At 34.3% G+C, this 22,360-nt stretch overlaps 1 protein-coding gene across 1 annotated transcript; it reads right to left on the minus strand.

Moving 5' to 3' along the window:
* Positions 1 to 10,261: 10,261 nt before the first annotated feature.
* On the minus strand, positions 10,262 to 20,119 carry LOC136217940 (NADH dehydrogenase [ubiquinone] 1 beta subcomplex subunit 10-B). Its single transcript, XM_066004646.1, has 3 exons — positions 19,781 to 20,119; positions 19,642 to 19,707; positions 10,262 to 10,520 (listed from the first exon to the last, which is right to left on the minus strand). Exons 1-2 carry the CDS (start codon positions 20,067 to 20,069, stop codon positions 19,676 to 19,678), a joined length of 321 nt encoding a protein of 106 aa, XP_065860718.1. The 5' UTR covers positions 20,070 to 20,119; the 3' UTR covers positions 10,262 to 10,520; positions 19,642 to 19,675.
* Positions 20,120 to 22,360: the final 2,241 nt, after the last annotated feature.

A 22,360-nucleotide genomic window follows, 5' to 3' on the forward strand; every position in this document is an offset into this window, starting at 1 on the left:
CTCTCAAGACTCCACCTGCATCAATATTCCCATTAGTAAGACAAGAGCCATCTGTATTGAGCTTAATCAACCCTTCTGAAGATAAACAATTAGTTTTCTAAAACATCTAAAACTCTTATTTTTATTATAAACAAAAATATATGTAAAATTTATAAATTATCAAATTTTGTCTAAACACAATTCAACTTCAACTAAATTCACACTAACACCTAACTTTATAAGTGATTTTGACCCTCAATTTTTTTTTCTTTCAGATTCCAATTTTTGGTTCAAACACCAAAAACTTTTATCTTTTCTTTTTATGGCAATTTCTTTTTTTTTCTTTCAGATTCCAACTTTTGGTTCAAACACCAAAACCTTTTATCTTTTCTTTTTATGTCAATTTCTTTTAGTGTTCAAGGTTCTGATTCCACTTCCACAAAATTTTGAGGTCCATCAGAATTTCCAAAAGCCTAAACCTTCAGAGAAAATTACAAAATTTCACCAAATAAAAAAATAAATTCTTTGTTTAGAGTATTTTTTTTTTTTTAATATTACCCCATTAAATCTGATTGGGAAATATTTCCCTAAAAAGGACTGTTTCCCAACCAGGATTAAAAAGTATTTTTTTTTAAATTAAACTACCCATTATGACGACTATAGCGCTGAAATGGGTATGTTAATAGAAATGTCTTTAAAGAGATTCCTGTCAACTACGCCACTGCCAAACAAAATATAGAGTAATTTTTTAATTTATTATATTATAAAAATAAAATTATATCAACTATAATAATTGATTGAATTTTATTTTCTAGAATTTTGATTAAAATTTAAATTTAATTTTGCTTAGAAACGTTAGGGTTAAATTCACAATTTCATACATTAGGGTTAAATTTACACTTCATTTGAAATCTTGAGATTAAATATTGAGTACATTACTAACGTATGAAACAGTGCAAATTTAACCTTATCGGACCTTTTAAACCAGTTTGTCGATAAATTGAAACAGTTTGATACATTTTTTTAACTATATTAATAACAAAGTAAAATATTTTAGACAGTTTCAAAAAATTAAATCTGCTAAATATAAATTAATCACAATTTTTTTTTTAAATTGCCTAAAATATTTTAGTGTGTTATTAATGCGCTAATTTTTTTTTTGTTAGTAATGCACTAAACATTTAACCTTAACGTTTCAAAAAAACTGCAACTTTACCGAGCTTCCTGTGTCGACTAGCACCCTATGCACGCTGAATTTTGCAATGCTTAGGATGATCATGAGGGCTCTGAGTGGGTGGTCCGGAACGGAGGTTGTAGTGTCAGGATCTCGTCTGTTGCTTTCCTCTTGCGGGATGCTCCTGGGGCGTCGCCATGCACAGGAGCCCCCTCCCGGATGACATGAATCTCACCCTGAAACCTCAATTTTTTCGAATCATCAGACCTGGTAGGGTCCCTTTGTATCGAACTGTGTTCTCGCTGCCTGGACGGCCTCGGGGGTGCCCCTTGCTCTATGATTCTGTCGATCACCTTTTGTAGCTGGTGACATTTCTCCATCGAGTGGCCGGAAGACTTGTGATACTTGCAGTATTGCTCCTTCTCGACGCGCCCTTGTCGACCGGCGATGGTTGACGCCCGTACTTTCTCGGGCCAGGCTGCACGGCGTAGTGGATCTCCTTCCCCTATGCCTTGTCGCCTCTTCTGTCCTATGTGATTGGTTCCCCCCGCGGCTGGTAGGGCGCGGGAGCGTCGTCCTTGCGTCCTCGCGCAAGATTGCGGACCTCCGCCAAGGCCTTGCCCTTCTCCTCTTTTATGGAATCTCCATTTGCTTTGGCTTTCTCCGACTCCTCATAACCTGGGGGGCGGTCGCAGTCATCGTATCGTACAAAGGTATGTGCCATGGTCATCAGTTTCTCGAAGGATCGGGGCATCTTTCGGAAGCATTTATGTTTGAGAGGCTCGCATGATGTTCCTTTTGCTAGGGCATCGTGCGCGACTCCAGGTTGAGGCCCTTGACCTGAGAGGCCATATGATGGAATCTGGAGAGAAAATTGTGTAGTGGTTCCGTTGCTCGCTGCTTGAGACCATTAAGGTTGGAGTTAATCTTTCTTACCTTGGTCGTCGCGGCCAACCTTGAGAGGAAGAGATCCTTCAGGAGATCGAACGAGTCAATGGACTCGGGTGCGAGGCTTCGATACCATTCCTGTGGACTTCCCAAAATGGTGGTAGGAAAAACTTTACACATGACATCCTCGTTCTTGGAGTAGAGATTTATGGCGCTTATGAAAGAGGCCACGTGGTCATTGGGGTCCTCAGTTTCGATATACTGCGACAGACGAGACGCCTTCTAGTCTCACGGGAAGCGGGTCTCGATGATCCTTTGCACCAGCAGGGTCTTGCTGGCGGTCACACTACCTCCCATGACCCCTCTGAGGGCCCGCTTATCGAGGAAACACTGGATCTTCAACTCCAGTAGCACTTCGCTCCCTACGACCGATGCAAGCTCGGCGCCCGCCGCTCTGCTTACCGGTATTGCTTCCTGGACCGTCGGTAAGACCTTTAAAGGGGCGATCGCTCTGTCGGGTCCCCCAGTAGCCGAGCTCGCTTGTTAAGACTCCACAACATCCCTGACGTATTGCCAAATTTTGGTCTTTTCATCCTGGAGGCTTCTCTGTTGCTCGATGATCTTCATTTGGGCCATGGTGTGCACTGCCTGAGTAGTCTGGAAACTCGTGTTCCACTGAGGAGCTGCGACGTGTTGTATACTTCTTCTGCCGTCGGATCTACCTCTTCTAGCAATGGGTCCAATTTTCTGTGGGAGACCGGGATCATTGGCATAGGTTGGAGCTCGTTTGTTACAGAGCTCACAGCTCCGGTTGCAGACTCCTTTGTCGATGTAGTTTCAGTTGGGGTTTGCATCCTTCTGATGTTCCGAAGTTACTTGTAGTCCACACTCACCACACCAAATAATTAGGTATTGGACTTAATAGTAACCGGTGTTCTCCATTGTTCGTCTTCGGAGGAGTTCCGAGGTGCCAGGTTTCCGAGCTACATCTCTGTGAGGGGATCGGTCCCTGTATACACTCTGACGATCAAGACAGTTTGTGGTTCTAAGCGAGGTGCTTTATCAAAGAGTCAAAATGTAGGGATTAGAATGCATACCATTGCAAAGGTGTGGATGGGTGCTTTATATGCCTTGTGAATGGGCCTGGGAGTCTTGATTGTCTTGATGGGCCTCTTGTCTTAACCTTATTGGGCCAAAAACCCACATCCCTATTCACAAATTATTGTGTTCCATGATTTTGGTATTTTTTTATCATCATATTATACCTACGTGTATGAAAGTATGCATGTGACCATTTCTCGATACCGGCTTGATCTAAATATTCTATGGTGGGGCCATGTAGTTATCTAAGTCTCGAAAATGCCTCGTTAAAATCCTAAATTCTATAAGCTTTAGCACAACGACAGCACACATCATATATGTTTCTAATTTTCTGAAATGTGGGCTTCAGATTCATTCTCAAATGTTGACAACAACATCAATGTATCGTATTTGGAAACACCAAATTCATGGCATAATCAACTCCCTTGTGTTTATCCGATATTATAGCAAAATTCTCAACATCCCCAATACATTCTTTTAACTTGGCCATAAACCAAGTCCATGCTTCATTGGTTTCATTCGATCCAACCCCCAAAAAAGAGGAAAAATCTAGTTTTTATTATCTTTCCCAACCGCAATGTATAATTGGTCAAAATATTTACCTTTTAAAAAAGCTCTGTCAACACAGATAATAGATCGAAATTGTTCTTTACACGCTTTAAGTGAATGGCCCATAGCCAAGAATAAGTACTTACAGCCAGCATCATCATCAGTTTGAATATCTGTCATTATACCTAGATTGCATTTTTTTAATGTCTCACATTAGTCCGGTAACAACATATATGACTCTTCCGGTGAACCCCCAACATCTTCTAAAGCTCAACATCTTACTCTCCAAGCTTGCATGTAGACATGTTGATTTTGTACACTTTCTTAAAATCTTTAACAATGTCCTTTGGTCGATACACTCTATCCTCGAGATCAAACTTATCCGCAAGTAGTATGTCAACAACTTGTTTCCCTGTTTGCATGCGATGTGGTAATATTTGATCTTTGGTACATGTATGTTTGTCCATATCATCCATTTTTCGAAGCCTGAACATATCGGAATTCTGTATCGCAATACCTCTAGCCCGCCATTTACATGTCTCATCATGTTTACATCTAACTTCAAACAAGGACTTGTTAGACTTGTACACTCGTCATTTGAACCTATTATTAACTGTATATTTTCCAAGTGTATCTTGTAATTCTCATTTGTTTGAGAATATATCATCCACCTTTAAACCGACAACCCTTTTTGATGCACTAGATTCAATAGGAATCACAAGTGCATCATGGACCTCTGGCAGCCATCGGAATGGATCAGATCTCCTTCTTTTTTCTTCATCATCTGTCTCATATATACTTAATGGGACATGGTCAGGTCGAGAATTTGTTTCGAGAACACTTTCATGATGAGGTTGTTTCCACGGGATAGATTGTTCTTCATCATTATTATCATCATCAACATTATTGGGGTAAACAAACGGATTCCAGCTAATATCATCTAAACTAGAGTTGGATGTGAGGTTGAAATCCGTGATCTTTTCTTTGTCTGGCTGATGAGTGTCAACTTCAATGGTGGGATCACAACTTGATTGAATAACACTCTCCTTCTTCAAAACTCATGGTAGTTATGCATCTATTGTTCGCAGTTCAAAAATAACACATGGATCACATCGCTTGTTTTCATTCGGCGATACTTTGCGAAGCACTCAACATCACTTGAATCAACAATCGAAACTAATATTCCAAGAACTTTGTTTGGACCGTAGGCAGTTTGTATAGTCATACGTAGGTCAAATGATGTTGAATCAACACGTGCAGAAATGTAGACTCTCTCTTGTAAAATCTCGAAATTGATTTTTATTGAAAGTCGAAGCAATTTGGATTCACCACCCTCTTATCTGTTTTCCATTGGTCGTTCCACATGATCATACAAAAAAATGGTCGGTTGATATTCTGCTATTGTTGAGAAACAAACACATTGTCAAAACAACATTAAAGAAACGAACTCAAAAGAAATGTATTTCTATAGTCCTTCACAATTATTGTAACTGCGAAGTCCGTTTATTTCGCAATTCTCCGCAGTTAAGTGAACTGTGAATCCTATTCTCATATGTAATATACCAAACTACGGACCGCAGTTTACGATTCTCCAAAGACAATTATTTCACAGTTTGCGGTTCTGCGAAGCAAAATCGTAAACCATGAATCGATCGGGTATGATAAAATCTTCAAATATCATTTTGTAAAGGTGCAAACTAACTTAAAATACCAAAAACTAACTTATACAAAGGAATTTATGCATGTAAAATCAACAATATACTTTGGATCTTGAATTGTTGTATGAAATTGAATTGCAAAGATGGGAAGTGAAATGCTAAAAATATTTTAAAAAACTCTAATTAAAAAGTGTTTAATTTAGTAAGAGGTGATGTAATAGATCTAAATATGTAAATAAGACTATTGATTGGGGTGAGTTCTATAATTTACCAATAAAAGTAACATTTTAACGTTTGGATTGAGCGAAATAAATAATACTGTAAATAATTGTAAGAGTTAAAAACATCAGCAAAATAGAAAAATAAAAGCTGTCCATTTGAATGACCTGGTGGTTTCTTTTCAATAGGCAACTAAGGAGGAGACTGTAGGGTCTAGGTCTAAGGTCTTAGCTGAGCTATTGCGTGTGGAAGGGTTTTCGACTCATTTCAATCACTGTATATAAGAATCACAAAAACATATTTGTAAAATATAATATTTTTATATTTAATGCAAGTACTCCTTCTGTAGATAAACACCACATCTTTTGAATTTTATATTCAACTTTTTTATTCAATTTTCGTTTCAATCCTTAAATTAACTGTTATTAGTGAGTTCTTATATTAAATACCCGGTCTTTCATGTCACTTAAAAGACCTCAATTCACATTTAGACATGTATAGTGTGACCTAATGTAATAATTAAAATAATGGGGTCTCTATAATATGTGGGACCGTGTTACACGTATCAAAATATGTATAGGAAGTTCTCAATTTGAGATGGAGAACCAGGTACTTCTAATAATTTACCGTTATTAGTAGTTGTTGTGGAGTAATATTTAGTGTTTAAATTTATTTATTTTTTAAGAATATATTTACTGTTTAATAAACTGTGATCAATTGTTATTTTTATTATATAAAATATCTAATATTAACATTTTAAAATCAATTAACAAGTTATAAAAAAAATATAATATAAAAATAGTAAAAAAAATATTTAATTTCATTTTCACTTCACACATCATTTTTTGCTCGCTAAAGCTAAGTTCTTAGTGCATTAGAGCATGTATACTGGTTGTAACATTTGTTTGTTACATTGAGGTGTCAGGTATGTAAAATAAACTCTCAGAGAAAACACTCCAGTATAATGCTTGTTACTTCCAAAATTGTAGGGCCCACTTATCCATTAAAAAAATTGAACAAAATTTATAATTAATAAAAAAATATATGTTAAAAAAAACAAAGTGAGTGGCACAGAGTTGTCTGCCACTTTTTAATTCACATTGGGAGCTGAGTTATGCGCGTGTATACCATTTGCAATGCATCAGCTCCTGCGTGAATTACAAACCACCTACTACATCTCAAGTTTTTTCAAATGGTCCCACAAACAATTTCTTTGTTACTACTGCAGGTAACTTACTTAAAATTAGAACAACAAAAACACTTCTTCTCTAACAGTTGGGTGTTACAAGTAACACACTTGTAACACCCATTAGATATGCTCTTAACTAGCATGTAAACAGGATGGGATGGGGAATGGATTTTTCATTCCTGTTCTCCGACTAGTCAGAGATTCTCCGTTTCCGTCTATATCCCCGTCCCCGCGAGTTAGATGGGGACAAATTCATCATCATCCCCGTCCACATGGTGATCCTCGTTCCCCGTTTACAAATATTCCAAAAACCTTATTCTCATTCTCCATTCCCCATTTCCCACGGGGATTCTCCGTTTCCGTTAAAGAAACAGTGACTAATACAAATTATTAACAATCATTCTTAAATTTTACAATCCACAAAAAGTAAAAAATTGAAAACAATAAATCACCTAATTAAAATATACTTAAATCGTCCAAAAAAAAATCAATTACCATGGGAAATAATTTGAGATCTCTATCGGGGATTAATAGGATGGGGACACCTTTCCCCATTTCCATCACGGGATACAAAAATATCTCCATCATCGTCTCATGGGGATCCTTATCTGAGATTCCCGCCACGGGGGACAAAATTATCCTCATCCCTGATTCATGGGGATCCTTATTGGAGATTCACTGTCCTCATCGTGGAAGGTCACCGACGGTCATAGGAAACCCCCGCTTAGGGCTGTAAATGAGTCAAGCCGCTCATGAGCAGCTCTGTATTCGATTCGTAAAAGCTCGATCATGTTCAACTCGATTTCTAAATGAATCGAGCTTGAGCACAGCGAAACTCGAATTGAAAGCTCACAAATAGGCTTGATTATAGGTTCATGAACATGCTCGATTATAATATTCATGAACATGATTGTGAGCAAGCTTGGTTACATTTTTAATAATAATATTTCTATAAAAAGTAAAATATAAAATAATATAATTTTGTATAAATTTTAGTTTTGTAGATTTCAAAAGCATGTAGTTTTATTTTAAAGAAATTTGAAATCAATATATTAATGAGTTGTTGGCAATCAAAGTTAATGAATTGAATTAATGATCTACATGAAAGCAAAGCTCGTTAACAAGCTCACGAACAACTCCTAAACAGCTCACAAACAAAATGTTGAAATTGAACTTGTCAATTTTTCTAACGGCTTCACAAACCAAAACTCGGTTCATCTCAATTCGACTCGATTACAGGCTATCACTCTTCCATTTACATCCCCTAGTTATAGAGCGCAAATTGAAATTCTAGTCAATTGAGAATTCTCAAATTAAAGTTAATATTCAATTTAATTTGCATATTTTGAATATTCCATTTTTGTATTTTTTAATATTAGCAAATTACTATGATTAAATAAAATTCTTAAGTTAATTAATTATTATTAAATAAATTAATATTTAAATATTGGTTCAGTACGCAATCCATAACTAGAACCTTTGCTATTAGAAATGCTAAAATAAGAATAACACTTAGATATTTACCAAAAAAGAATAACACTTAGATACACACTCCAAATATTAATCTAAAACGAAAAAACATTGAATTAACTAAATAACAATTTTATAAATAGATGTTTATATTTATTAAGTAGACATACAATTATATTTCTTTCCACGATGATGTTATATAACATTATAAGAAACTTTTTTTATGGAAATACAAATGATAATTTTATCCAAATTAAATAAATTCAAATTTTTCATTAAAGAAAAATACTTCAAATAATCTTTTCCTATACAACTATTGTTTCCATAAAAAGAAGTGTTGTTTCTAACCTAACCAAACACTATAATTTGAAAATAAACTTAGAATTTTTTTTTTTAATATGACGATGACTAAAATGCAAATACAATTTAAAAGTGATCAATAACCCTAACAAGCAGGAGTTGACTTTTAAACTTAAAAAAGTCCAGAACCTGTCTATTTAGAGTTCTAAAACGACATATGTCCAAATTACTAAGCAACACATACAGCCATACACCTGTTAAGTTTATCAACTAAATTGAACTCAAAATATCATTCGAGTCTATTTAACAGTCAAATTTATATACTAAATTTTTTTATTCTTGAAAAGTATATTACCAAGATAATCATATCCTATATTGCAATTGTAGCTAACAAAACATATACATCTGCCTTTATTATATATGCAAACTATAAGGAGGAGAAAATCAGCATATTCCTTTTGCCATCTCCATAGGTAAACTACACCAATGGTACCTGAACTTTACATAGTTTACACTTTGGTACCTAGATTACATTTTGTCCCAAAAATATACCTGAAATAACGATGACCGGACAATTTAGTATATTTTTACCGGTTATGACCGGTCAACGCGAGTTTCATGAGTTAATTACATTAATGGTACCCGAACTTTACCATAATTCACACTTCGGTACCTGGATTTTATTTTATCCTAAAAATATAACACAAGTAAAGGTGACTGAAAGGTTTAGTTCATTTGATCGGTTAGTGACCGGGTAACATGAACTAAATATTGGGACTCACCATACACTCAATTAACATAAAATTATAATATTGTCATTTATGAGCTAAATGAAAATACTATAATTTTATGTTAATTGAGTGTATGATTGGTCTCAATTTTTAATTTAAAATAGTCAAACTCGGGTTGATCAATCACTAATCGGTTAAATATACTAAAACATTGATTCATCTTTACTTGAAGTGTATTTTTTGGAAAAAATGAAATCTAGGTACCAAAATGTGAATTCGGGTAAAGTTCAGGTACCATCAGTGTAATTTACTCGTCAAAATCGCATTGACCGGCAATTAACCGGTAAAATATACTTAATTCTCCGGTCATCGTTACTTCGGATATATTTTTGAGACAAAATGTAATCTAAGTACCAAAGTGTGAATTAGGATAAAGTTCGGGTACCATTAGTGTAATTTACTCCCATCTCCATCAAAGGATTGGGATCAACTAGACCTACGTTCTAACTCGTAAAAAGCAAATACTAATAGCTACTAATATCTTCTCTTATATAGATCAATAAATATATCGAGAATTAACTTTTAATAATTATTCTCTAGAGAATATTTTTCGGCTCGGAGGGAAAACTCCATAAGACGTTTCAGGTAAGCATCATCACACAACAACATATTCATACGATAATCCTAAAGAAAATCTCACAACCAAGTATCAGATTTCAGAAAACATACAAGAAGACAGAAAGACTCATAGTTGCCCAATTATTAAGTCACCTTTCTACCGCCCACCATGAGCTCATATGTAGACATGCCATTTTAACTAAATTAACTGAATTTTCATATCAATTGTTGATAAGGCATAAGAGATGTGAAAGCTTGGAATCTTACCAGGGCCCCTCCAGTCCTAAATTATAGATAAATTCCAACAAGTCTTTCTCATCTACAAAATCAGCAATTTTGTGAGGGCACAAAATCATTATCATAATCAACCACAATTACACAGACATGATAGTAAAATTATTTCATTATTTGGTATAATTTCATTTATTGGCCCTGTTTAAATCATTTAGATGTCAATACACAAAACGATTATAATATCCAAAGGCATTATTCCTCGCCTCTGCACATCACAAGAAAGAGAAGAAGACCATGAATGATGGCCAACCAAGATAAAGCAACGTAACAACAGCAATGCATTCGATAAAATACAAACATGTTCCATCTTCCCTTTCACTTCCAGCGAGTATTTCCTAATTTCATTCAACCTGCATGAAGAAAAAAAACTCATTTCATCTTTTGTAATGTAATTTTTCATCAAATGCATTAGTATACCATGGTAAATCTTCCTACATGCGTGTCAAGTAATGCAATTTCATATTCAAGACTATTTAGTATTAATTTAAGATATTTTCTACCATGATTAACAACCACCAATTTATTAACCCATTCATATACAAATGACTGTCAGCCTTAGTATTACAATGATAAAAAAAAGGACAATTATAAGAAAGTGACACCAACATATATATAATAGAATATGTGACAATCATAGGAAAAAATATCAATTTAAATTTATTTCCCCAAAATGTGAAGGTAGAAAAGTTAATATACTATAACTTATGACAAAGAAACTCCCCTGATAGATAAATTTAGAATCTTATTATTCTTGATTCTGAAAACTACTTCACAAGTCATAATCAAAGTGTGAAGTAACTAGAATCCCCCTTAGTCACCTAAGAATTAGGAATGAATTCAATCAGGAATAAGCCACATAAACTAATTCTTTGTTTTAATATAAGGAACCCAGTTGAACCTTGGTAGAATCACACGCCATGATATGAAGGAAATTTTCCATTTATTGGTTCTTTTTCTAAGTAAAAAGAAGTTTGCAACCCAACTAAATCCAATATAGCTGAGTAGCTCCTTCTCTAAGTTCCTCATCAAGAATTATCAATATTAAGAATTCCAATCCTCCGTTTTTTTTATCTCACTACGATTTGGTTAATAATTAAAGGAGCAATCAGAGTTGAGTATTTGTATCAAATTGCTGTCACTAGGCTACAATCATTTAAAATTTCTGGTGATGAGATCTCGGACCCCCCAAGAGAAAATGACTCCTAGATTATGTTACTACAATAGTTCACATATATTCATTAGAAATAAGAGTAGATATGTAAAAACTCAATTAATTAACTAATTTACCTAATAATCAGTTCCTAATAAACCTCCTTTTCAAAAGATTCATAAGATCATGCCATTTATAACCTTCAAACATTAATAAGATATTTGTGCGGTCAATTATCTCCCATGTAATGTTTTTTTTTTAAAAGAATAATGGTTTAGTGCACAACACTCCAGTGATCATTGCCATGCAAGCTTTCGATCACAATTCGACCAGTAATGAGGATAGGGAGCTTGTATTGGATCAGCTCTCTCATAGCCCAAAGATTTGGAGCGTCTATAGGAGGAAGAATGGTGAGAGACAGTTGTTGTTAAAGGCGCATGCCGAACAAGGCCCTAGGCCTAGCACCACAGTGCCAACCATGGCAGGCACTGCAACTTCGGCGGGCGTAAAGTGCACCTTTGTGCGCCTAGACATGTTGACAAAAGGCATGCCATGGAGCGCCTATGTGGACAGATGGTTTTATAACTGTTAAATAGGGTTTCAAAAGAGTTAAATATAGGTTTAATGTTCACCGTTAGATTAAAGACACGTCTAGGGTCCAAAGTAAAAAATAAATATAAAAAAAAACCTTCTATATGCCTCTGAATTTGAGGAGACAGACACAAGTACACAATGTTACAAACTTAATAGAAAAAAAAGGTGATAAAAAACGCACTTGAGCAGCACGGAGGGGAAAAAAAGAAGAGAAACAGATGAGAAAGGAGAAACACAAAAGACCACACAAATTTGAAGTCTTGAAGAAGAACAATAGAGAAAGTCAAAGAACTAAGATGCAATGCAGCCAAGCCAGCGCTGAAAAATTGTTGAAGGGGATGAGTGATGAATTTTAGGCTTTTGTGAGAATTAATTAGCTATTAGTCAAGTTAGGATTTACTATTTACATGAACAATTAAGCTTTATATTTAGAATATGGGGTTTATTGCAAGTTAGAAATAATTTATGCTTAAGAACATTGTCATGATTTAGTATTTTATTACATTTTGGTTTTAGACTTTATCATTTCTTATATTTTTATCATGGAACCAATTGAATTAAAAGCTTAAGCTAATAGTTAAAGGTCCAATTCATATTAATATCTGACACATCCCCGTACAAAAATGCCCACTGGGCTTGAAGCATGCAGAACACATGCCCATCTTACCATGTCATGAAATTAAATCAACAAATGGTGTTGCCAAGAATAGTACCCTTGATCACTTGGTCAAAGAGGCTTTAATATCATGGAACCAATTGAACTAAAAGCTTAAGCTAATAGTTAAAGGTCACAATTTTAAATAGGCTTAATGTTTCTCCAGCCCCCTTAACTTGTCCAAATTGTTCATTTTACCCCTCCAACTCTTCGAAGGTCTTATTTACCCCCTTAACTCCATAAAAATAGTATTTCTCACCCCCTTAATTTGTTCAAATTTGTCATTTTACCCCTTCTCAACTCATCGAATATCCCATTTACCCCCTTAACTCCATAAAAGTGGTATTTCTCACCACTTATGATCATATTTACCCTCTTAACTCCATAAAAATTGTATTTCTTATCCCTTTATAGTAGTAAAAAAAGTTGAAAAGAGAAAGAACGAATAAAAAATACAAATAACAAGAACATTAATATAAACAAGTTAAATACATTATATGTAAGGATAATGTACCAAAATAGGTCTATTATTTTTGGAGAAGTATCAATTTAGGTTTAACGTTTAAAAAAAGTTATCAATTTAGGCTTCGATAACAGATTGTAAGGGGTGAAAAATACCACTTTTATAGAGTTAAAGGGGGTAAATAGAACATTCTATGAGTTGGAGGGATAAATGGATAAGTTGAGGGGGTGAGAAATACCACTTTTATGGAGTTAAGGGGGTAAATAGGACATTCGAAGAGTTGAGGGGGTAAAATGACCAATTTGGACAAGTTAAGGGGGCTGGGGAAGCATTAGGCCTTTTAAATATTACTCCCTCCATTCCCTTATATAAGTCATTCTAGGCTATTTCACACAAATTAAGAAATACAATTAATATAGTCATATTAATAAATTTACATTGGTTAACTAAAAAAAATTCTCTCACATGTCATGGTTGAGGAATAAGCCTTGGAATGATAAAAAACACATGGACCAAGACAAAAAAAAAATTCATGCTTGGACCAAAAAACTAAACTATAAATTCTTGGAAAACTAAAATGACTTATATTTGGGGAAAAAACTAATTTGTTAGAATGACTTGTATAAGGGAATGGAGGGAGTATCATTTATAGTTTTATAAATTTTATTCTTTTGGTGCCATGTGTCGCGAAGGTGCATGCCATTGCCTTGCGCCTTAGTGCCCCATACGCCTTTAATAACTATGGTGAGACACATGACTGGAGGGCATCAATGGATGAGGGGATCAGAGGGTGACAATAGGACAATAAGAAAATTAGGAACCTGTTGTTTTGGGCATTCTGGTTTGTCTAGCTATTTTCGGTCTCCAGCTAGATGCTGAGAAAAGTGGGGTTCTCCCTGTGTAGCAAGTGTGTTAGGGTATCAAAAGGGTTGCATATTATTTCCATCCCTTATTGTAACTTGCTGCTATTCTATCAATTACATCATTACAACTCCTTAATTTTATCTCTGTTGTTCTTCTTTGATCGAGATATTGGTGTGTTAATAATCAGACACTATGTACACTCTTTCATCATATAATTATATTCACTAGATCTAATCACTGCACGAATTTCCAAAAAAAAAAACAAAAAAAAATCTAAAAATGAAAGTAGCTGCAGATCATGATTCCAAACTAGTATGGCAATTCAGTGCAGATTGTGCTCTCAAGTGTCCAGCGCCAGGACTTCTATTACCCGAACTTTTATTTTCTTATAGATCTACTCAAATTAAGAGATGAATAGAAATAAAAATTAAAAAAAAAACACCCTCCGAAATCTAAAGTGGATATGTTAATAAGAAAAGCGCGACCAGCCATCCCCTATCCACTTGTTCATGAAAATTAATAGCAAATGTTGCTCCTTAGTCAAATGAGACAAAGAAGTGAATTATAAAAAAAGGGCACCAAGTGCACATGAATGTTGTGAATCTAAAGTGGAAATACTCTTTTTGCCTATAGAGTAAATGTGGGGAAGGAAAATAACACCTGTTATGAACACGAGTTTGGGATCTAGTTATGGGACCTTGCACCCTAAAATGCTCTAGGAAAGCATGCTTAAAACTCTTCCTTCCCTTACATATCTTCTTGAAACGGTTAGGAGCTCGTTCACCCCATGATCTCATAATTGTTAGGAGCTCGTTAAGATAGAACTCCACGATCTCTTAAGGTTTTAATTGGTTTCAACTGATAATATTTTATTAATATCTGCCCTTTAAATATAAGAGACAGAGTTACAACCTAACAAGGACAGCTTAGGCAGCAGCAACAAAATAGGAAAAATAGGCCTGCATACGCAGCAGCAACAAAATAGGAAAACTTAGAAAATCAGCAACTAATAACTAATTAGGAATAGAAAATAACCACTAATTGCGGAAATCAAGACCTATCCTAAATGGTAACCAATTAATGCATGAATCCTAAATAGAAACAACTACTATTACAGAAATAAATCCCAGATAGAAACTAACTAATGCACGAATCCTAATTTAAATATTTCTAATATAAATAAACCTATTAAAGAAATAAGTTAAATTAATAGACTATTAATTAGGACACTAAAACATAACACTAATTAGGACTCTAAAACAGCAACAGCTCATTCATGACACCTTCCCTCCCATATCTTGTTTGGAATTTTTTTCTTTTTAAGAGGGCGAGCCTTGGCGCAACGGTAAGCGTTGTTGTCGTGTGACCGAGAGGTCAGGGGTTCGAGTCGTAGGAGCTTCGCTTAGCGGTGACGCATAATGCACCGGGCCGCCCCTAAGAAGGCAAAAACAGTAACTTTTCACATAATGCATCATCTAAAGCACAAGTACTGTGGTCCTTTATGCTGTCCTTACTTCCTCAGGTTAACAACCTACGGTAATTAGGGACAACTACACGCTAGGGAGACAAGGCTTGAAGATTTATCAACATGTAGATTAGAACAAATTCAGAAGCAAGTAGAAAATGGAAAAGATTGAAACTACCAACTGAAAAGGTATGAAGCATGTGGAGAAAGTAAAAAGTGGAAAACCTATATTCGGAAGTTCTAAAATACACAACACCAGAAGCAAAAGAGGAAGCAGAAAGGAACAATAGAGCCAAAACAAAAGTTACAAGATAAAATTCAGAATAAGAATACTGGGGAACTACTTCCACAACTAGTGGTTAAACATGAAAGAAAGGAAATATGTGGAGAAACGCTTTGATATACAAGAGAAAACTCCTTCAAAGAAACTAATAAGAATCTTTGTGCTACCTGAAAACTTTCCTAAAGATGCTATAGTTGTATTTCAAAGAAAGTACTAGCAAGTTTTACAAAAGATTTTCAGGGTACCAAACATCAAAGGCAATACATTAAGAAAAACAACTTCATCAGCAAGATATAAAAGTGAAGAACAAAAAGGCAGCAAATAGAGCAGACTTTCAAGCAGGAGGAATATCTGTAGGAGCACTATCAACATGCAATGTGGGTGGAACAAACATTAAAACAGTCGAAACAACCACACAAGAAAATGAGGCAGTAAATAATTATTGCTACAATACAACACGTCAAATGTGATGAAACTGCAGAAGCAATTAATTCGAATGGAGATAACAACAGAAAAAGATGCTAAAACGGAGATAAAGCATTGGTTGGGAAGGTAATCATAAATCTCAAGCACAAGAAATTTGGGGCGCAGAACACTGTCGAGATAGAAAATAAGATGCACTCACTTTTACTTTACAACTAAACACAAATTCAAATGTCACATTGAGGGGTTGGTACTGCTAAAAGGGGAAGAGTGTTATTGACTTGCTTTTAATCCCATATACAAAGAAAGGGGTGAGAAGCTAGAGTTCTTGCTTTTTAAACGTTTCAGTCGATTCAGAGTTTTCTCCATAAGGAGATAATGAAGTCATCAGCAAAGTCAACATGTTTGCTATAATCAATTAGATGTCGGTTAGAATTCTAGATTAGAGGGCATATTGTAATTTTTAGTTCCGCGCATGAACATTCGTCTAAAAAAATTACAAATTCTATTTATATGTAATGTCCTATTTTATTTTTATTAATTTAGCAAAAGATTGTTTCCAATTGCAATAATTCAAATCCTTAAAGAGAAAGGATTAACATGAGGGGAATGCCATGAATTGTATGATAAACTACACCTATTGATATTATAATGTTTTTAGGAAAGATCCCCTTTGGTTCCTTCTTTTATCATATTGATAATAAATTTCATTTAGATTTTACCATTTTCTTCAAATATAAGTGAGGTTTCTCTTTGACCAAGAAAACATCTAGGGTAAGTGATTGTCTTTTGCATTCCAAACTCTAAAATATATGTTTAAAGGGAATATATTTTTACACCAGACCACGTGCATATAGAAAAACAAGCCCCAACTGGAACTTTCTATTCTCTTCCAAGGCAACAACATTGCTACTATGAATATGAATAGCACAAAATAATATGAAACAACATATACACAATTTGACTAACACAAGAACATGCCTATTCTTACACCATACACATAATGGACTAGATAAGATATCCAAGTAGTTATAACAATATACCCTTATTGCTAAACCTCAATGTAGTGTGATAATCATAGTTGTTAAAGACGCGCCTCAGGCAAGGCTCAAGGTAGTGAGCCTTGATTGCACAAGGTGAGGCAGTTTGAAAGGCTCTCGCCTGGGCCTCGGAGCCTGAGTCGTCATTTTTTACTGCTTTGTGTAAAACAAATGGTTGATTAATCTCAACCACTAATCTAATTTAAATAAACATAATCTTAACCCTTGATCTAAATAAGAATATCAAGAGACTTAAATATAGAAAGATTATTATATGACGTTTTAGACTTTTTAATTTGTTCATGTCATAGTTGTTAAAGGCGCGCCTCAGGCCTCACTCAAAGCTTAGGGCCTTGATCCTTGAACCCAGAAAACGAGGCTCTGTACAAAAGGATCTCGCCTTGTGCGCCTCGCTCGCGCCTGCACCTCACGGTTTTTACTTAGTTTTTTTTTATTTTTACAGTTTTCTCTAAAATAACTGCTTAATTAATATCAACCACTAATTTAACTTAAATAAGATTAATCTTAACCCTTTTATGTAAATAAGAATATCAAGAGTCTCAGTCATAATTAAATATATTAAAAATGGAGAAACATTAGGAGAAGAAGTCATGTAAAGAAAGAAGTCTCCTCCAGGCAAAAACAAACTTCAACCGACACAAAGTGAAGAAGAAACAAAGACGTGTTCTTTTTTATTGACAATGAAAGGTTATTAGTTTAGTAGCATTACTTATAGTTAGGTACTTTAGGTTAAGACGTTAAGTATATGTTAGTGTCTCTATGAAGTATGAACTGAATTTGGGTGTTTTTGACATTTATGGTTTAGTATCATGTTTTTATGTGGTTTTGTTTTGTTTGTGTGATCATACATATGTTATTTTTGGTTTATGCTTAACTAGTAAAGAGTATATACTTTTTATTTTCTTTTATGCGCCTCGTGTTTCTAAGGCGCATGCCTCACCTTGCACTTCGAGCCTAGGCTCCAGGACCCTTTGGCGCCTTAGCACGCCTTGTACCTTCAACAACTATGGTTCATGTTTATATGTCGTTTTGTATTACTACCAATACAAGTTTGATAATGTTTTCTCTAATTTGCCCCTATTTATGCAAATAATCTTAAGAAAGCCATAAAAATTTAAGAAGAGAGAGAAGCTTTGCATAGAAAGGTGATTTAGGAGAGAAGTATTAAGGGTAAATTAGTCATTTCAACAGTCTAAATATTACATTAGTTTTGATGAAAAACCTTAAACGACATATAAAAAAGAATGGAGGGAGTAACATATGTTAATGTATTTATATTTTTTTGTACCAAGAGTCCAAGTTAATGTAGACAACCTGTTCATGTCAAAATTCAGGCCGAACTAATGCAAATCTTTTTTTCTATTCCTCTAAACTAATGTACCAAGACTACAAGTTAATGTAGACAACCTGTTTTGTTGGTTTATGCTTTAACTAGTAATATAGTATATTTAATTTTTTTTTCTAAGCCTTGTGTTCCTCAGGGGCGCGCCTTGCATTGTACCTTGAGCCTAGGCTCCAGGACCCCTTGGCGCCTTAGTGCGCCTTGCAGCTTTAACAACTATGGTGATAATTATGCATTAAGTTTTCTACATGTGGAGCATACCCTGAAGAATGAAAATTATAGAATTCGACTCCCCTGCTTCTAAGCATGGTTCAAGCACAAAGAATATGCAGTTGAGCAAAAATCCAGCAAGATATCCTCTAAAATTTTGAGTACTGTAACTACACATAGTATGTATCTTCTAGTTTTGCTTGATTAGCCCATGAACCAAAATTGTATTTAAGTATTCAATTCAATGAGTATGATTAACTAAAACTGTAGTCTGATACTTAACAAATGTCTTGCAACATCATTGAAAAGCCTGATAATCCCAAGAAAGTTAAAAACGTGTTGATGCTAAAATAGCATTAGGTGATAAAAGACCTTTTTAGTTACTCCATTCTTCCATTGTGAAAGCAAACTATATGCCATAAAGCCACGAAAAAATCATCTTTACCCTCCACACTCCAGCCCCACAGACTAAAACAATCACATGCTCCAAACATCAAACTCTCATCGTGACATTTGACAGGTAAAAAGTCTAACTAATCATCTCATCTCTCCCACTGATGGAGACTATGAACCACTAAGTCTAACATACAAGTATGACTATCACCATGGCAATGCTCAAATCCTATGTTGCACGGAAACGGATATGTTATTTCTAAGAAAAATTATCTAGGAAACGGTAATGAAGAAGAGTTTCAGTGCAACATAGCTCAAATCAAATCATCTGACCTAGTTCTAGTTATCAACATCCCCTGGCAGTAAATATTTTCAACTAATCCTAAGCGCAACAATTTTTTAAGGAAGATTTATTAAACTAACCTTATTTCTTAAATAAATAAATCAATAACACTAACATTATGCTAGTACAAACATAACTAATATGCTCGTAGAAGGACAATCAAGAATCATAGCTCCAATACACTTCGCTAGAATTCAAAGACAATTATATAGAACCTAAGAATACCTGAATATAAGCCGCGCAGAAAAGAATGAATAATTCATTCAGACTCAGCTGCCTCCACCTTGGGACCTAATTCACAAAATGAATCGATTAGAGATAATGAAAAGAAAATTTTCATCGGTACCAAAGAGAAAAAAAATACCGTGAAGAGAGGCAGGACGATGGTCTTTGCCCCAGCCAATCCCGCGGGTGGAATCAAGGTACTGTTGAACGAGGTGGCGGCACTTCTGGAGGTGATTAATGCCTTCGATGCGGTAGCACCACCTGAGTTTCTCCCTCAAGATTTTGGCTTTCTCTATGTCGATCCACTTCTCCCTTACAATGTGCTCCCTCATCTCGAGCATCGCAACCGGGTCCTTATACGGTTTCGATGGATCGAAGTCATCCGGTGCCGATTCCTCGAATTCTGCTACTCCCTTCCTCCTCCCCATTTTGCTTTTGCAGTTACTCTACAGTCTCTGTGCACACCCTTCTGCCCTTGCCGGTAATGTATTCTTCTGATTCCTGGGAGGTGGGTTTTGGTCGTCATTCATGAATGGGCCGGCCCATGGGCTTGCAAATCTATCCACGCTCATGAATTATAAAAAGCTTCAGGAAATTACGCCAAGGATCACCTTTTTTACATAAAAAAAAAATCATATTTACTATAAAATTACAACTAACCCATATTAACAAAACTAATTCTAAATAGGGTAATTAATTTATTAGTCCCTATATTTTGACAAAACACACCGTTTAGTCCCTGTATTTTTAAAAACACACGGTAAAGTCCTTAACGTTTTTCTCGGTGAACTGTTTAGTCCTTAACATTTTTCTCGGTGAACTGTTTAGTCCCTGCCGTTAGACTCCCATGAAGATTCTGTTAGTCAATTTGGATTTGCGTTCTTCTTTTCCTTTATTTTCCTTTCCTTTAGACTCTAATGCATCTGAAATCAACTTTGAGTGTTCTTCTTCTTGATTTTCTTCTTAATCGTTCAAATTCGTAAACGTTGGATCTGTTTTTTTTTTCTTGTTCTCCATACAAATAACTTCTTTTTCTAAATTGGATTTCCTCTTCTGAAGTTTGAAGGTAAATAGTAAAAGGTAATTTAGTCATTTTCAAAGTCATAAACGGTAAAAAATCTAACAAACAGACGGAAGGACTAAACAGTTCACTGAGAAAAATGTTAGGGACTTTACCATGTGTTTTTGAAAATACAGGGACTAAACAGTGTGTTTTGTCAAAATATAGGGACTAATAAATTAATTACCCTTCTAAATATATCATTATTTTTTATATATCATGAATAAAATATAATTTTATATTATAATTCAACAAAGATTCTATCCTATATTTTTTTATAAAGGATGTTACTGCTCAGTTTGTAATAACTTAAATATTTTTTTTAGGAACTCAAATATTCTTTTTGATTAATCTATTGCCATTTTCCATAAAAAAAAAAAAAATAGATCCAATTCATAAATCCTAAACTTTAACATATAAGTACGTAGACTCTGTAGTTTATAAACATTAATCCTTAAAATATATTAAAAATAATAATTTACTTAATTTGACATAATTGAAATTTTTACTTAATATAATTATAAAAAAATTAAAAAATTAATTTTCACGTGAATTTCCCTATTAAAAATAGAGGAAATTAGAAAGAAAAGAACTTTTATTTTTTATTTTTTTGAATGAAATTGCACAATTATATTAGGTAATAATTAAAAATTATATCAAACTAAATAAATCGTTATTTTTTAATATATGTGGTGGATTAGGATTTATAAATTAGATTATTTTTAAAATTTAAAATTTATGAATTGGAATCTAATTTTTTTAAATTAGATTATAAAATCATATTTTATTTGTGATATATATAAAATAGTGGCATATTAAAAATTGATTTTGGTATTATGATTTAGTTGTAATTCTATAACTCATAACATCCCAAATTATTCCTTCTAAAGTGTGGAGTAAAGGCAAATTAATAGAAATACCATTATTCCTTCTAATAATGACGATTAATACATGATTAACGTAAGGGTAAATATGCAATAATAAAGAAAAAGAAGGATCTTTCAAACATTATGCCACACCATCTAGATCGAACTGTGAAAGATACATCATTCAACTAAGATACGACAAAAGTAGTTGGGACCAAGTGATCTGCCAATTGACATATATTGTCATCGTATCCTGTCTTAACGGATTTAGAGAAAATAAAAGAACGTCTTTTCATCTTCCTTTAAGGGAATGAATCCAATTAAATGACAATTAATGATCATTAAGATGAGTAATGACATGACTGTTCAATTAGAACATCATTAATGCTAAAAAGTTGTAAAAGCGAGTATATATACCTCGCCTAGGGTATACTACAAGTAAGTTAACAACTTTCTCCTCTTTTCAATACTGATTATTCTCCTATCGTATTACTGACTTTATCACCGGAGTGCCCACGATCGAATCCAACGGTAGCTCACAGCGGAGTCCCTGGTAGAATCACCTGAAGAGAAAAATTGACAATTATCGATAGCTAAATATGATTTTCATGTAAAAAATCCCAAAAATAATTTAAAATTTAGTATATGCTCATTTATAATTATAATTGGATATAGACTATGATTACTTTGTTTTTTATAACGTAATCATTACTTTGTTTTTTTTACCATTGAATGGTAGGTTAAAATTAATCAAATGATAAAAATTGTGGAATCAATGGTTACTGTATAATTA

This window comes from Euphorbia lathyris, chromosome 2 (genome assembly GCF_963576675.1).
Source record: "Euphorbia lathyris chromosome 2, ddEupLath1.1, whole genome shotgun sequence".
NCBI lineage: Eukaryota > Viridiplantae > Streptophyta > Magnoliopsida > Malpighiales > Euphorbiaceae > Euphorbia > Euphorbia lathyris.